Consider the following 16,944-nt stretch of genomic DNA (forward strand, 5'->3'; position numbering starts at 1 on the left):
ACAGAGGGGAGGGCCACAAACTTGATGGATAGCTTCAAAGGTAACTTTAAGGGGGCAAGTCAGTAGTTTGCTCTGAGAATTTCCTTGCAAGTGAGTGGATTAGCCAGCTCCACAATGAACTCAATCCAGCAAAAGCAAAAACTAGAGGTAAAAGGATACTCAAGTTGATAAGTTTGTGACTCTGACTGTCTGAGGGATGTGAAAAACTAAAGAGCAGTTGGCTCCCATCTCCTCAAAGGGATAACTGGATACATTCAATCCAGTATTGTCCTACCCTGAACCACAACATTGACAAAAAGCAATCAAAAGCAAAACTGAAGAAACCTGGAAACTGTTACTTCTCAGGAGAGAAAACGACCTTAAAAAAAAAAAAATCTCAGTCAAGAAACTTATGCAGGAAGGTGGCTGAGTGAGAATGACATGGGAATGACCGTTGAACGGTGGTGGCAGTGATGGGGAGGGTCAGAGGCCCAAGGACGACGTCTTGTCTTGGGACAGCAGGAGGGTATGCAAACATTTTCCGGTGGTCCCTGGCTCCCCAGGAAACGTGGGAGTCCTGCCTGCATCTAACCTGGTCTAAAATAAGTGAATTCAATTGTTGCCAGCAAGCTGGGATCCAGTGATCCAGCCAGCAGGGAGAGTATTTAAAAAGGGGAGACTTGTAGACCACAGTCACACGGGGTGTTTGAAACCTTTGGCACCTGACAATTTCCCATGCGTGTGCATTTCGCCCTCCCCAAATCAGTCATTTGAATGGATTTTATCTGGTTTTGTCCCTTGCCTCCCAATCTGGAGTTCTGGAAAGAAGGGAAAGCGTTTTCTAGTTGGGGACCTTGTTTTTCCCTTCCCTCGCCCCCCGGAGATTTGGAGAGGCAGCAGAAATGTTGTAGAGCACCCGTGTCCCTGAAGGAACAGCCCGTTGCAATGCACGACCATCACTATAGATCTACGATTTATGAAAATAAAGCAATATGTGCCTGTTTCGGTGCCTGCCGTTTGCCTACCAATGGTGCAGTGTTCACCATTCCAGCCCTCTCGGCATTCACATTTGCCATCCTTACAGGTCCCGTGCTCAATGCAGCGGGGGTGGCACACGCGCTGGTCACAAGCGGCGCCTGTCCAGCCCTCTTCACAGCGGCAGGCTCCCCCGACGCAGACGCCGTGAGTGCCACAGTCTACTGGGCACACTTCTGGAAGAAAAACAATGATTACAGCTCAACACCACAGCTGGCAAAACCCTCCACTGGAGGCCAGACCACACACATGGCCTGGGTCCCTGGAGCAGGCCCCACAGCCCAGCAGGTGTGTCCCCACGGGGGGAGGCCCGAGCCTCCACCGGGCTGGGTACGAACTGTTATGTGGCTTCTAGAGCTGCGGTTCCCACGGTTGGGTCCCTAAAGCAGCAACATCGCGGTCCCCTGGGGACTTGGGACAAATGCAAATTCTTGGGCCTTGCTTGGACCTCCTGAATCAGACACTCTGGGAGGGGGGCTCAGAAATTTGTTTTCCCAAGTCCTCCGGGTGGTTTTGATGTGCACCGGAGTGTGAGAACTACTGTTCCAGAGCTTGAGGCCACCCCAGGCAGAGGTCAGACAGATGCATGTGGATCCTGACTCCCTGGCCAGCTGAGATTTTGACCCTTTTGAGAGCCTGAACTGACCAAAGGTCACTCGGGAAGCCCACAGCTCCATCTCCACAGTGATTGCAAACCCAGCCATCAGCCTGATCGGCACCTTGTGGCAATGAAGACCGCTCTAATTGTGCTACATTTACACAGCTTCTTTCTCAAAGGAGCTCAAAGTCTTTTGTGCTTGGGGAGGAGACAGACAGACAGATATACACTCTCTGGCGTTCCAGACCTCTCACTCGAGGACAAGCACGTGCCAAGACATTCATCCTTACGACAGACTGCTGAGGGAGGCATGGCTCATCGTGCCTGGGCAGGGAAAACCCAATCAGGAGGGGCAGTGACTCACTTGAAGTCACACAGCATATTGGAAGCAAGCTTGGGCCTTGGATTGAGGGCTCCTCCTCCCCCATCCTCTGCAGAGCTTGGCCTGGACCCCCGGCATCAGCGTTGAAGCCAGAGGCGAGTGGGCTGAGAAGACGTCTCAAAATAGCCCATTTGAACTGACTCTTTTTTTTTCTTTTGGAATGAAATATTCATTTCTTTCCCATTGTAGGCAAAGCTTCACATATATTCCCTTCCTGATTGCCATGGCAATCTAACAGCTGTCTCACTACCCAGAGGAAGGGGGCGGAATGATGATCGCTTGCTTGGATAGGCACTTGTCACTGTGAATGGAACCATTCTCGGGTAGGTTGGGACTGGCTTGAACTGTTGAACCGTTCCATTTTAGGGTCACTCGGGAGGTAAGACACATATTCTTAATTTTAGGAAAATAAAGTGTACCGCGCAACTTCATTATTTTCCTGTCACTGGAGTATTGCAGAGTTTTATAACATGTTCACACGGCACCCTGAGGGAGCCTCTTTTCTGTTTTATAGGACGTTCCATTCAGTTTGTCTGGGACTGAATTGTTCTGTTTTGTTTTCTGGTACCTTGAGGGAGTGTACAGAAGAAAACCTATAATGCAAATGGAAGCATCCCTCCCGGGCCCCTCATCCGTTTGTAGTGATGAAACAAACGAGGCACGAGAACCCGTGGTGTTTTTTGTTTGTTTGTTTGTTTGTTTCTCAGGATCACAGACTCCATGACTGAGGAAGAGAGAGTAAGAAAGGCACTATGCAATTACCCTATGTCCCTTCATCCCAAGCTAAGTGTGAAGAGTAGATTCCCACCCATTTGGGCTCACAGAAGGAGCACGGGGCTTGAGTGTTGGGAAAAGTGAGGAGGAAACCTCTTGGCTTACCAACAGAGCAGTCGGGACCCATCCAGTTGGGATCACAGCTGCAGAGACCCGTGTCGGGGACGTAAGTGCCATGCCCACTGCACTGGTCTGGGCATTGGACCCTTGCCAGCTCACAGTTTAGACCACCCCAGCCAGGGCTGCAGAGGCATTCTCCATTTACGCAGACCCCATGGCTGGAGCAGGTGGGATCCAAGCAATCAACTGAAAACAAAACAAAAAGAGGAAGAGTATTGATCACTCATGGGGGATGGGCCACGAGATGCCAGCTTGCTGCTCTAGAAATCGGTAATTCACTAACTCCTATCCCCTGGCAAGCAAATGGAGCAGCCCAGGTAATACTTACGTGGTCTCTTGAAGAACAACCCATAAAAAACTCAAGACTTTTTTTATTTTCCAAAACACTGAATCTCAAACTTGAAGAGAAGGTAAGAGAAAGAGGGGCTTTCTCAAGCACAGTTAGGAAGAACCAGAAAGAGACGTGTGTCATTCAATGCTGAGAACCTTGTACTTACAAATGTTAGTACCTTCAGTAAATCATATCAGAGCTTCTGAGCCCGGGACATGAATGCTGGTGATATCTCTACATGTACCCCCAAGCCCAATTATCCCTCACTATCAGAGAGGAAAAGAAGGCTCATTCTAACTTCACTAATACTTGCCTTCAGAAGGTAACAAAGGATTACAAAGAAAACCAGTGAAACTCATAAATGAGTCACTTTCCTAATTAAATGTCACTTAGGCTATGTCTAAAATTAGGTTTCATTCTCCAAACACACATCTATTGCAGGAGTTAGTAAAAGAGCAGGATAGAAGAGGTGAACCTGGGTGTGGAAATGATCCCAAAGAGGTAACCATCCTATACATAATCAGGAGGGGCCTGAATGGGTGAGTGCCTGGCCGAGGTGCTGACACCGTCTCAGACTGTCAGTCAGAGGAGTGAATTCTGGTCACTGTCATTCTTGGCAGTTTCATGGTCTGATTGTTTGGCCATCTTAATACTCAGAGTGGATATGCATCCAGTAGGTAACATGAAGATTCTCACTGTAGAAGCAACTCAGAATGAGGAGAGGTGTGAGCTGCAAAAGCCAGTTCTCAAAGACAGGACTTTTTGCATGGGAATGTGACCCCAAACTTTGGACATCTATCCAGGCTCAGAGTTGGGCAAACAGGGCTTTGTAGAGGAAGACCAACTTCCTCAGGTGTTCCTAGAAAATGATGCAGAGATGTTTGGAGAAGAGGACACTGCACACTGTGGGGGTCTGAATGGCGAATGGTGCTCCTGCAGATGGCTCAGATACTGTCTTGTGGATCAGAGAAATAGGCAGGTCTCATCGCCTTATTTAACTAAGACACCCATTTTCCTCATTTTAACAGCTTGGAAATCAGGTCTCTCGGCCTAGAGTAAAGCATTTGCTTCTGCCATCACCTGGGGGCACAGTCAGCTTGAGACTACTTTAAATTCCTTTCTTGAGGTTTCTTGGACCACACTGCTGGTGTAATTGAGTCCCTCATGTGCATGCGTGCCATCTTATAGTTCCAGTCCTCAGAGATTTTGATTTCTCTCTCTGCCCAGTGCCAAGATTGAAACATGCAAGATTTTTGGTGTCTATATAATTCACCATGACACCAAGATGGCAACCCTTTGAGGTCGAGCTTTTTGTAGCATAGTCTCAATTTTTTTTTCCTCTTATACCATACAGAATAATGGTATTGATGATATCTTGGCTCTAAACATGACATTATTTAGATTACCCATGCCACAAACTGTTTCATTTTGGGGGATATCAGACTTCAGGAATTTGGATTTATTAGAAATCACAGTATTCCATGAAGTTTCCAAAGAGCACTGCTCTCTTGAGGCAACAATAAGAATTTTCAGTGTAAGGAGATGTTTCTGAGCTGATCCAATTGAATCTTCTCAGGAAGATATTATTTGTGAAAACCAGCTCAAAACTATTTGAGCCATGGGGAAACAGAAGCTGCCGCTGATTTAACAGAAATCAAAAATACACTCTCACAAAGGGGAATTTCAGTGATTTATTATTAGTTGGAGATATTTATGATGATGTTAGTTGCTCTGGTTGCAATCACTTTAAGGTTGCATCCATTGTCTTGGGGACTATAACTTCTGACGATATGAACCCTTTCTGATACCTTCAGATTTGCTCAGGATGGCGGAGTGCATCTGGAGGTAAATGAATCGAAAGTTTCAAATACATAGAAGACATTTACAAAGAGGCTGTGCAATGCTTTTGGTGTCTGTCTCATGCTTAGCATGGCTAACAAAATATAGTAAGTGTTCAATACACAGTTGATACAGAAATGAATGGCAGACTTTGCTATAAGCACTTGTCGTTAGTGAGACAAACATCCATGAAGAACTGAGAAGAAAGAAACGGTGCTAACAATTTCTTGCTTTGGGGAGGAATGCTATGTAATTTGGGATCTGCACAATATGAACTAATTCATTCAGAATCAATCTTGTCCATGTTCTTCTAACAGTAGAAAATCCCAAAGTTGTAGTTTTTCCTCTGTCCCTTTTTCTAATACAGCAAAATCAAAATAGACACAAAGATATCTCATGTGCTATGTGTCCTCAAAATTACTCTCCATCTATAATTAGCTATTTAAAATGTTTGGTGAGGTGCCAACAGCTAGGAGCTTTCAAAAAATTCAAAAAAATATATCATAATCTTTTTCTTAAAAGGATGAAATAAAAAGTGATATATCCCCCCCAAAAGAAAGCAAAAAGAAAATGTCATTTTTCTTCCAGATAAATTAGTTTTCTCTTCTCTATCTTAAATTATAATATGAAGAAAGGAGGAAAATCCACTGGGATTTATTAGCCCAGGAGTGGAATGTCATCCAAAGAATCATTTATTATGTCTAGAAATATGAGCTAACTCTTTCAGTTATACCAGTAAATATGCCCTTTGTGCTACAGAATTACAGCAGCTGATGGAATAACTAAATTCAGACTTCAAGAAGAGCAGTTTCACTATGAATTTTAAATTTGGTTCCAATTTCATAAGATGGTCTTGTGGCCACATCCTTAGAGTCTTCAGCAGGCAGGAGGGACAACGGCATTTTACGAAGCTTTATAAATAGAAACAGTGTTATACTTAAAAGGGGGACAGTGGCCTTTACCAGCTAAGTACCATGTGCCTTACAACACCAGCCCCCCGGCAGCTGAAATCATTAGAACTCATTTAGTCTTGGGCCCTCTGTAGGTTTGACAAAAAAGGGTTGTGAATGCAATTTCTATCCCTAAGGATAAAAAAAGAGGTCAAGGAGTTTTACAAACAATATGTCCTATAAACCCCTGAAGAACCATGAATTACATTTATGAAGTTAAATGTCATTGAAAAATGACTCAACCATGAAACTGACATGAAAACATGGCTGACTTAAACTAATATGTCAATTCCTCGCTCATCACCTTCTCACTCCCCCAGACATCATTGAATGAAACCTCGGGAATCCGTCCTTTCATTTTCTTGTGCAAATTTGTTAATAGTACAACAATGTTTATGCAGCAAAAATGGAAGATGGCAACTATTGATTTCGTTGCCATGGTCATTTCAGGTAAATTGTTTGAACGTTATGACTATGATGAATATCAGAAATAAAAAAGCTAAATGGAAGAAAAAGTGCTGATCCAGACTTTCTGATTCCATTTCCTATTTTGAAAACAGCATATGAATCACCTCGGTTCATTCTTTTTGGGTAGCAGAAATCAATAGAGGAGATTTCATCCTTTCATAATGATCCACGTGGCTTCCTTGTTTTGTTGGATGGTTAATTCATTTGGAACATTTAAATAGGACGGGTTGGGAGAGTAAGAAAGTTGAGAAATCACTTGAAATTCTACTCATATAGATATGCGCAATCTTTACTGGAGGGAAAAAATTCTAAGACGGGCAATGTCATTGCTCTATCATTTCGTTCTCGCCAAATGATGTATGCAAAAGGTCGTTTTAACCTTTCTTGTCATATTATTGGCCTCTCCCATGTTTTCAGCAAATGCGGCTTTGCCTTCTGCAATCCATTTATCTTTAAGAACTTTAACCTTTCAAGCAGGGTTATTAAATCAGTCCTTCCTCCATCCAAACTCCCAATTTGGTTTTATGATGCAGATGGAGGGAGGCTACCTTTTATAATAGAGGAAAAAATCTATAGAGTGTTGAGCAAATGAAAATCTGGGGGTCAGACTTCTGGGTCCCATTAAGGGCATTACCACTGTTGTATTGGAAAACCTTAGAAGAATAATGTCATGGAAGCGGCCTCTTTGTAACCAGAGTTCTAAAAACTATGAAAAGGGAGATTTCAGAAGGGGAACTTTTGTATGTTACTACGGATAAGTTACTGTCATTACTTTGTGGTAAAGGCTACAATGATTGGTTACGTTTTACAGGACACTGGAGATCCATAACTTAATGGGATGTGAGGTCAGATCCCCTCACACCTGAGAACCTCATAGCACCTGAGGTCCTTTCTTACAGCTTGGCAGTGAGCAGCTGAGGGAGAACACAGGATATGGCGTCTAACAGAGTCTTTTCTTGGCGGGCATCCTGAGTGGTCTTCTCAAGCTGTTTCACATGGGGTAGGCTGTGGGGTTCACCATTTCCCTTAGTTTGTTGGGAGAGTTGACACTTCTTTTTCCACTGGGAACATGGGAGGGAAAAGGCTGTTTGAGTTGTATGGGGATGTTTGCCCGGGAGACTGAAGTAGAGGAAAGCTGCTCAGCTGGTAAAGAACAACTGAGCCAATTCAAAGGTTGGGGAGTGGGCTGGGATGGACAGCACCTAGGCTCGTGCCTTCCTACCAATTCTGCTTGATACTTCATATAAAGAGAAACCATAGATGGACAACCAGAGGCCATATTCTGGAAATGCAAGTCTGACTGCTTTCTATGGACATTATTTTTGCTAAAATGTACACAGACATACGTGGGCACTGATTCCTGGGGACAGTTAAGAAAAAAAAACACAGCTATAGGGAAGACAGGGAGATTAAGGATTCTTGTGGTTTTTTTGTTTGTTTGTTTTGTTTTGTTTTCTGGATAGCTTTAGTAATTCCCAAATCAGAGGATTTTAAATAAAGCAAAGAAAAGAGGAAGGAAGATAGGAGAAGGGGAAGAAAGAAAAAAAAGGAAAAGAAGGAGCAGGAAGGGGAGGGGGAGGAGTTCCAGGCAAAGAGCAGAAAGACAAAGGCAGAGAAAGCAATTTAAAGAGGAAAAGTAGCTAATTAACATAAAGAACGGTAAAACAAAGCATTCCTTCCAGAACCACTCCACAGGCCTGTGTTTTCTACAGTCTTAGAAGTCTACGAAAGCCAAGGTGTTTCGAGTTCTTTGTGCAAAATATTGAAGTTTCCTTTGCAAAATGCGGAGCCTTGGATTGGGCTCATTAGCAAAAGTCTGGGCCTGCAGACACCTCCCACCTCTGCTGCTGCCCAGGCTGGCCCTGCAGCGCTTACCTTCCTCACAGTGCTCGCCTTTGTAGCCAGCTGAGCACACACAGTTCCCATCAATGCAGGAGCCGTGGCCCCCGCAGGAAGGATCGATGCACTGATTCATGGGCACATCACACTCGGCGCCTTTCCAGCCGCTGTAGCACTGGCATGTCCCTTTAGAATACTGTCCGTTCCCACTGCACAGGACAGGGCAGGCAGCTGCAAAAACCAGAGACAGAGCACCAGGTCACAGGGGGGAGTGCCTGACAGGTTGCATGCATCTAAGAAGGTAGAGCCCACCTGGCATTTCAGCTTTGCTTGCAGTGTTCTAGGCTGGGGACTCTGGTTGTGGAGGTGCACAGCCGACTTCAAATGTAACCATCGCAATGACAACCACAAAAATGCTACCAATAACAGTAGGGACCACCAATTCTATGCTTGTTATGTGCCAGGCACAGCATCAGACGCTCTATGTGCAATTTATTACTTAACCATCATAATTATTTGATGAAGTGGAGGCTAGAATCCTGATGCCCATTTTATGCATGAGGTACAGACTGGTCAGGGTAGGTGGCCAAAGTCACAAAGCTCAAAAGAGGCGGAATCCCCTTGGAAAGCAGGTTGGCCCAACTTTCAGCTGCGCCCTTGACAAAGCTACGTGGACGCACACGATATTTTCAGTGGCACAGGGAATCAGATCCCGTTTTGCTGGGTATTTTACCCTCTGGTTAGATGGCTCCTATTCCTGACAAGCTGGTGTCCATTAAAAAAGGAAAGGGGATAGGCCACGGTTTACACACTTAATCTCTTAATGCCTTAGTTTCCTTATCTAGACCACAAAGGGATAACTTTGCCTACCTCAAAGCATGACATGTGTAATAAAGTATAGACTAAATATGCCTAGACTATTAAAAAAAAAAAAGAGCAAGAAGGAGGGTGCAGCTGGAAGATAGGAAAGCTCTAGTAGTCCTGTTTCGGCTGGGACTCTCCTGCATCCCTTGATAAGAAGAAGGCTAAAAATCAGTGAGGACCATCTGGTATGAGATTATCAATGGTTTTTACCAGTTTCGCCTTAATCGTGCCAACTCACCCCTTTTAGAGAGTAAGAGTGGGATTTTAGTGGTCACCTTTAGGCTTTGGGCTTTACGTTTCAGAATCCATTTGTAAAGAACCTAAACCTCCTGGTTCTCGCGTGATTTGGAATGCACATGTACGTGCGTGTGTACAGCCCATGCTGTGTCCCTGTCCTATGAAGCAGTGGCACATCTAATCAGATCACTCTGCGGTCAGTGGTGCCACACCGGCTCATCAATCATCCCCTGTTGTCAGGTTTCTGTCTCGTTTTTATAATAATTAACTTCCCTTCTGTGAGTGTCTAATTTCCCAGAGCTCTAGTAAACTCCTTGAGGACAGGACCACGTTCATCACTGTTGATTTCCTTTCAGCTCTGCATTCATCAATGCTGACGTAAGTAAATATTTCTCCTATGTTCCTGATATTTAGAGATCCTCAAATAGGGAGGTTATGGGCAAGCGCTAAAAGGACATTTATGAAAAATGTGGAAACAAAACAGTTTCTGGAGTAGACCTCATGCTGCACACACAGTGCCTTTTCTGGGGGGAAGTGCATGTTTTAACTTAATTGGAAACTGACTTGAAACAAAAACATCTCAACAGTTGACGTATGATTGAAGGATATCCTCCCTGAAAACATTTTATAATAAATACAACAGTTGTGAAAATTATTTAGGGTATAATTCCCAGTAGAATTCTTATCCTTCTGAATCTACCAGAGGACAATAAATAACGAGTTCAAAAGTGAGAACAGCAAAGCCACATATTGAATTTTGGATGGACTCTCCTTAAATGTAGGGAGCATGATTTCTATCCCCAGGATACATAAGCAGAGATCTGGACAGAGTTGCTACCCATACTGATGGTCTAAGAGAGGGTAGAAGAAAACTTTGAACCCAGAGTGCCCAAGATTCAGGTTAGGAACTGTTCAAATATGAAAAGCATGAGAAAAAGTATGGGCTTATGCAAAGTTTTGGGAGGGTTTTGAAGACAAAGTAAATTTGTTCCATATCAGTGCTTTACAGAACATGCAAAGCTCTATGGCAGGGATGGCAGAGGTATGCACATGAACTACTATTCGCCCTTCTTGCACCTCTGCAGACATCATCAAGTGAGCATGATCATGGCATCTTGTCACCCAGAGCCTAGACAGGGCCTCAAAAGCTTCAATGCAGTGCCCAGAATGAGACCTGCAAGAAGGCAAAGTTGGCATTCGAGAGAAAATCCACTTTCCATTTCTGATCTAGGTAACATTAAAGGTATCTCTTCTACTGGAGAGACTAGAATTGGCGCCATTTCTTACCCCACTTCTACTCTCGCCCACTGAAATAAGAAACTAGTGAGAAGGGCAGCCACACATGTAGTGAAATGAGCTTCCAAGGCTGTTTCTGACTTGAGGATTCTATATTGGACAAGCTGCCATGAACAGCAGAGAAAGTTACATCAAATCACCACCACTGGACTCCCACTGCACCTTCTTTCCTCTCAAAGAGTAGAAGAGGGTAGAAAGTAAGGAGCAAATAAGTACTGTCTTTATTAATTGATAAAGTGCAGTTATAATATTTTATTTATTCATATTGAAACTATTTTTCTTCTGCATAAACTCCATGTGGTGAAAAAAAATAGGATTGTCTGAAAGGTAAGAATGGATTTTATTTAAAACTAGGTGCCTGGGAAATCAAATTTAAAATGTGACCTACTTAAATTACTCAGGGGAAAAAATGGAGAATAGTGAGGTCAGAGAATTCTCCACATTCTAAATGCAGCCTTCTTTCAATATGTTTGCTGTGTGCTCACCAGGAGTGTGGTAAAAAATGCAAAACTCTGTGGTGCTCTCTGGAAAGCGGGGCACTGGATGGGCTTGGCTGATGCCACATAAAAAAGCAGAAGCAGGGGCGCCTGGGTGGCTCAGTCATTAAGCATCTGCCTTCGGCTCAGGTCATGATCCCGGGGTCCTGGGATCAAGCCCCACATCGGGCTCCCTGCTCAGCAGGAAGCCTGCTCCTCCCTCTCCCACTCCCCCTGCTTGTGTTCCCTCTCTCACTTGTGTCTCTTTCTCTGTCAAATAAATAAATAAAATCTTAAAAAAAAAAAGTGGAAGCAGCTTAAAGAGGAATGAATTTCTTTAGTAGTCCATTTGCCACTGGGGCAGAGTACAAAAGCCAGAAGCGAGCCTTCTAGTGGTCGCTGGGCTGACCTGCACGGAGAGCACCATCCTTCAGGAGTAACTGACTCATTCTCAGACATAACTCAACCCAGAGCTTCACAGGATGTAAGGCTCAGCCTGATCCTCATTTGAGAGTCTGAATGTGAAGTGGGGGACCTCTTGTTATTCATAACTCTTCTTGTATTTTTACTATCACTAAATCTACATGATTTTTTTTCTGACAGGTTATAGGACAAACAACTCCTGACTCCACACACCCTGCCCAGAGGTAACATAGAACAGAATTGGAAAGAGCAAGGATTTTGGTATCATAAAGATCTGGCTTTAAAACCTGGCCTGTCACTGACCAGTTTTGGGATTTTGGTCAGATTACTGCATTTCTCTGAGACCCAAGTTTACCTTCAAAATATTGTCTTTCAGGGTTGAGGGGAGCATTAAATGCGATTACGTGTGCAAGGACTCAGTAGCTGACACACGGTTTACGATGAACAGATGTTCCCTCTGGAAATTCCAAACTGAGTCTCCAGATTGACTGCAAGGGTTAATAACATTAAAAATGCAGTATGTCTCAGATGTACACATGTATGGGCACATGCACGCACACTCACACACACACACCACCACCACCTCCCCCATAAGATTTTCAAATAATACTAATGGAAAGAGCTCATCTTCTTCCCCTAATCTTCTCTGGTTGTGGGTGGGAGGTGGTTCTGGAATCACATGTGGCATGTTTTACGTCCCTGCCTCTCTCTTTCCTCTTTCTAAGGCTTACAGGAGCAGCACACTGTGCATTCAAGCTACTATTTAAAATTAATTAAAATGTTTGTATAAAGTTACTATTCTTGTTTTACTAAATCTAGTAGATGGAAGCTCTAAGACTCACACAGAAGGAAAATAAATTACCACTGTCACTACCAACTGACAAGTTAACGGACTGATGACAAAAAAAAAAAAAAAGATAAAATTTAGATTCACCTAAATGGTGTAAAACTCATTTTAATGATCAAACTGGAGCTTTTTTTTTTTTTTTCCCCTCTCCCAAAGTTCTCTGTGAGGGATGAAATGAATTATCAGTGTTATTTACTCAGTGGGAAGTAACAGGACAAGCCACCCAGGTCTGCTGTTTTAAGTAAAACAAGTCCCATCTACTTGAAGCTTGCAGTAGAGGAAATACCTGGAGAAAATGTAGAGATGTTGAAAAGGCTGACTCATAAGGCAGAGGGAAAATATCTGCATCTTGCCAAGTCATTTATAGGCAGGGCTAGATGTACAGAGGGAATTTCAGATATTGTGCTTTTTAAAAATTATTTGAAATATGATTGAAAGGCTCTGTGGAAAAGAGACTTGAGAAGACTTGAACCGAGTAATCTGGGTAAATTGTCAAAATAGCACTAACAATTGGTGGCCTTACTTCCCAGTTATTCAATAAATATTTATGAATAACCTAATATGTGCTAGTAGCTGGGTTAGGTGGTAGGAAAAAAGTGATGTAGAAATAAGGATGCCTTGATTCTCCTGAAGCAACTGAGGATGTAATATTTGGGTTACAAAGGCAAAGCAAGCAAAGTTCAGTGTCTTTAACATCAAAACTAGTGTCCCATTGTCTTTCCTGATTGTGGAATTAGCTTGGTGCTGAGCATAATGTGTTAGGAAAGGTAGGTTTCACTTCTTGCTAGGTCCCTGCAAATGGCAATATATTTGGTAGACAATAAAGCTTAACATCTACTGAACATGTATTCAAAAATAAATTCCAGAGTGATGTCACCAAGATGGTGACACTGCCTTGACTTTGTTCTCTTTCACAGGAAGAACAACTAACAACTATTCATGAATAAGATACCACTGAGAAAATCCTAGAACATGGGGGTGAGGCTGAAGACCCTCCTGCAGCTCAAAGACAGACTGCAGTAAGAGGTAAAATAAATGGCTACATTTGACTGCATTGTCTCTCCCCCATGCCAGGGCAGCAACATATGGAGACATCTCCCTGAGCCTTCAGCTCCTCCAGTGGGAAAAAAGAACCCTGGGGAAACAACCAGCCCCTAGCCCCTTCCCCCTCCCACCCAGCCCAGGCAAGGGTTGCTATGTGGGAGCCCTGACTCTGATCTCAGGGGAACTGCAGGGGGTTGCAGGGGAATCCTAACCATTTGGGATTGCAGGGGAATCCCAACCACTGGGAATCTGACTTCGAGGGAGCATGGGGAGGGGCTTGCCACAGCTAGTGCATGGATCTTGGCAGACCAAGTTCATACCTGCAGGGCCCAAAGGGTATCCCAACCAGCAGTTTTGCTCATCTACAGAACAAAGGTGGGGGTGTACTCTGATCAGGGGACTTGGTGGAATGCAGACCTGCCTGATTTGGATCTTTATTTATTTATTTTTAAAGATTTTATTATTTGACAGAGAAACACAGTGAGAGAGGGAACACAAGCAGAGGCAGAAGGAGAGGGAGAAGCAGGCTTCCCACAGAGCAGGGAGCCCGATGCGGGGTTCGATCCCAGGACCCTGGGATCATGACCTGAGCTGAAGGCAGACGCTTAACGACTGAGCCACCCAGGTGCCCCTGATTTTGATCTTTAAAAGAGGAGTTTTGTGGGCTCTAGAACCTAGTTTGCCCATACCCAAGCAAGGAGCTGAATCATAGCCCCACCCACTGTAGGGAGAGGGTCTTCCAGCCCTATCTGACCAGAAGGGCTGGTGACAACTCCTGGAAGCAGGGTAGCCCAATGGTGCTTGAGTTAAGAGGCAGACAGGAAGAGCTGATTGCCCCTAAAGCAAAGTTAGTACAAGGCATGGAGGGTTTCTGTGCTACGCACAGATAGAGGGATTAATTCATAGCCAAGGCTGAAGGTAGCTCTCAGGCCCTCCCACCTGGAGAGTCTGTTTGGAAATCAAGAGTAGCCTGGAGCAGTCCTTCCCCCCACCCCCCCAGGCAAGGGGGCTGAGACATAGCCCCACACACTCTGGAGTGTGACTTTTGGCCCTATATGCCAGGGCTGGCAAAAAAACTGTGAAAGCTGCATGGCCCAGTGGTGCTAGAGCTGAGAGTAGGGCAGGCAGAGCCAGCAGTTTACAGAGCAAAGCCAGTAGACCTGTTTGGCCCTGGAACTTGGAGTACAAGTCGGCATGTGTTAAGACAACAAAGAGTTTTACTGGTTTTAGAGCATCTTCCCCACAGTGCCCTGGCAGGGAATCTAATTTGTATCCCTGCTCATTGCTGAGTACAACCTTCAGCCTGTCTGACCAAGGAAACTGACCAGAGCACATGGGAAGCTACATAGCCCATTCAACAACCCTACATACAGTGGCATTTAAACAGAGAGCACAGCCTGTGGTTTCCTTTGTTTGTAGAGCAAAATGAGTGGCCTCATATGACTAGAGAATTCAATGAATACCCTGGCCTGATTTGAACTCCCAAACAATGAACTGTACAAACCTTGGGTCTTGGCCTGCTGCCCTGACTAATTCATAGTCCGTCCATTACTGACTATAATACCTAGTCCTGACTATTTATTAAGCCTGACCAGGGAATCCAGGAAACCATGGAGCCTATCCTATAGCTTCACTTGGGTAGAGAACCAAGCCAGCAGTCATATTCAACTGTTCTCAGCCTTGTCCTTAGGGCTCAAACAGTTGCCTTGCCCCCAAACGGACCATAATAGCAGGCCCCACCTGCCCAAGGACATTACCACTAGACACACCCAGAAAGCCAAAATGAGCTGACTGTTGAGGAACTGTATTTTCCAAAGCAAACCTGTAAAATCTAGAAGAAGAGTCCCATTACTCAAATGGGCAGATATTAACATAAAGAATCAAGGACCACAAAAGAATCAGGTAAATATGACACTACTGAAGGAAACTATAAAATTCTAATAACTGACCCTAAGAAATGGAGATGTATGAACTGTCAGACAAAGAATTCAAATTAATACTCTTAAGGAAGTTCAGTGAACTATAAGAAACACAACTAAGTGAAAGTAGGAAAATGATGTATAATCAAAATGAGAAGTTTGGCAAGGAAATAAAAACCATCAAAAAAATTCCTCGAGTTGAAAAATACAATAACTGAACTGAGAATTCAATAGAGAGTTTCAAAAGTAGTAGACTTGACCATGCAGAAGAAAGAATCTGTGAGCTGGAGGATAGAACATTGGAAATCACCCAGTCAATGGAGCAAAAAGAAAAGAATGAAAGTGTGAAGAAAGCCTATAGGAATTATAGGACACAATGAAAAGAAAATATATTCACATTATGGGAATTCCAGAAGGTGAGAAACAGAGAACAGAAAGTATACTTAAAGCAACAATGGCTGAAAACTGCCCAAACCTAGGGAGAGAAATGGACATCCAGATCCATGGGACTGAAAGTACCAAAAATAGGCTGAACTCAAATAGGGCTACACTGTGACACATTAATTAAGTTGTCAAAAGTAAAAGACAAAGACAGAATTTTAAGAGCAGCAAGAGAAAAGATCGAAGTTATATACAAGGGAATACCCATAGGACAATCAACTAATGTTTCCATAGAAACTTTCCAGGCCAGGAGAAAATGGGATGACATATTCCGAACATCGAATAAAACTAACTGTCAACCAAGATTTCTATACCTGGTGCAGCTGTTCTTCAGAAACAATGGGGGAATAAAGACTTACCCAAATAAACAAAAGCTGAGGGAGTTCATGACCACCAGACCTGCATTACAAGAAATGCTAAAGGAGTTTTGTGAGTGGAAGTGAAAGAATGCTAATTAACATCATAAAAACATAAAAAGGTAGTGTAAATCTCACCGGTAATGGTAAATATAGAATTAGAGTCTGTGATATGGTAATAGAGGTGCACAACAAACTTACAACTCTAGCTCTAGTTCTAAGTTATGCAATATAAAAAACATGTAAGTTGTAATAGCAATAATCTAAAATGTGAGTGGGAAAAGTGTAAAATATATGAATCTATTAAAATTAAGTTGTTAATAGTTTAAAAGATGGTGTCATAAGTTTAAAATATTTTATGTAAATTCCACGGTAACCACAAGAGAAAATCTTGTAGTAATTACCCAAAAGAATACAAGAAATAAATCTAAGTATACTGATGTCAAAAGACAACAAAACACACAAAAAAGATAGCAGGATAAGGAATAAGGAACAATGGATCTACAGAACAACCAGAAAACAATTAACAAAATGGCAATAGTAAGTGTTTACTTATCAATAATTATTTTAATTGTAAATGATTAAAATCTCCAGTCAAAACACAAAGAGTGGCTGAATGGATAAAAAAATAAGATTTAACAACATGCTACCTAAGAGACTTGTGTTAGCCTCAAAGACACAGAGAGTGAAGGGATAGAAAAAAGGACATTTCAAGTAAATGGTAAC

General features: G+C 43.2%; 1 protein-coding gene across 5 annotated transcripts in view; it reads right to left on the bottom strand.

The window, feature by feature from the left end:
• The window catches only part of TENM2 (teneurin transmembrane protein 2), a 1,506,090-nt gene that overhangs the window by 138,889 nt on the left and 1,350,257 nt on the right, over window positions 1-16,944 (bottom strand). For all 5 annotated transcript variants that reach the window (XM_073890196.1, XM_073890205.1, XM_025867075.2 and 2 more), the window contains 3 exons: window positions 8,352-8,546; window positions 2,874-3,074; window positions 1,005-1,190 (listed from right to left, as the gene is read on the bottom strand). In XM_073890196.1, coding sequence (XP_073746297.1) covers window positions 1,005-1,190; window positions 2,874-3,074; window positions 8,352-8,546 — 582 coding nt within the window. The remainder of the gene's footprint in view (window positions 1-1,004; window positions 1,191-2,873; window positions 3,075-8,351; window positions 8,547-16,944) is intronic.

The sequence above is a fragment of the Callorhinus ursinus genome, unplaced genomic scaffold (assembly GCF_003265705.2).
Source record: "Callorhinus ursinus isolate GAN/ISIS: 27379988/994484 unplaced genomic scaffold, GSC_fseal_2.0 scaffold3, whole genome shotgun sequence".
Taxonomy (NCBI): Eukaryota; Metazoa; Chordata; class Mammalia; order Carnivora; family Otariidae; genus Callorhinus; species Callorhinus ursinus.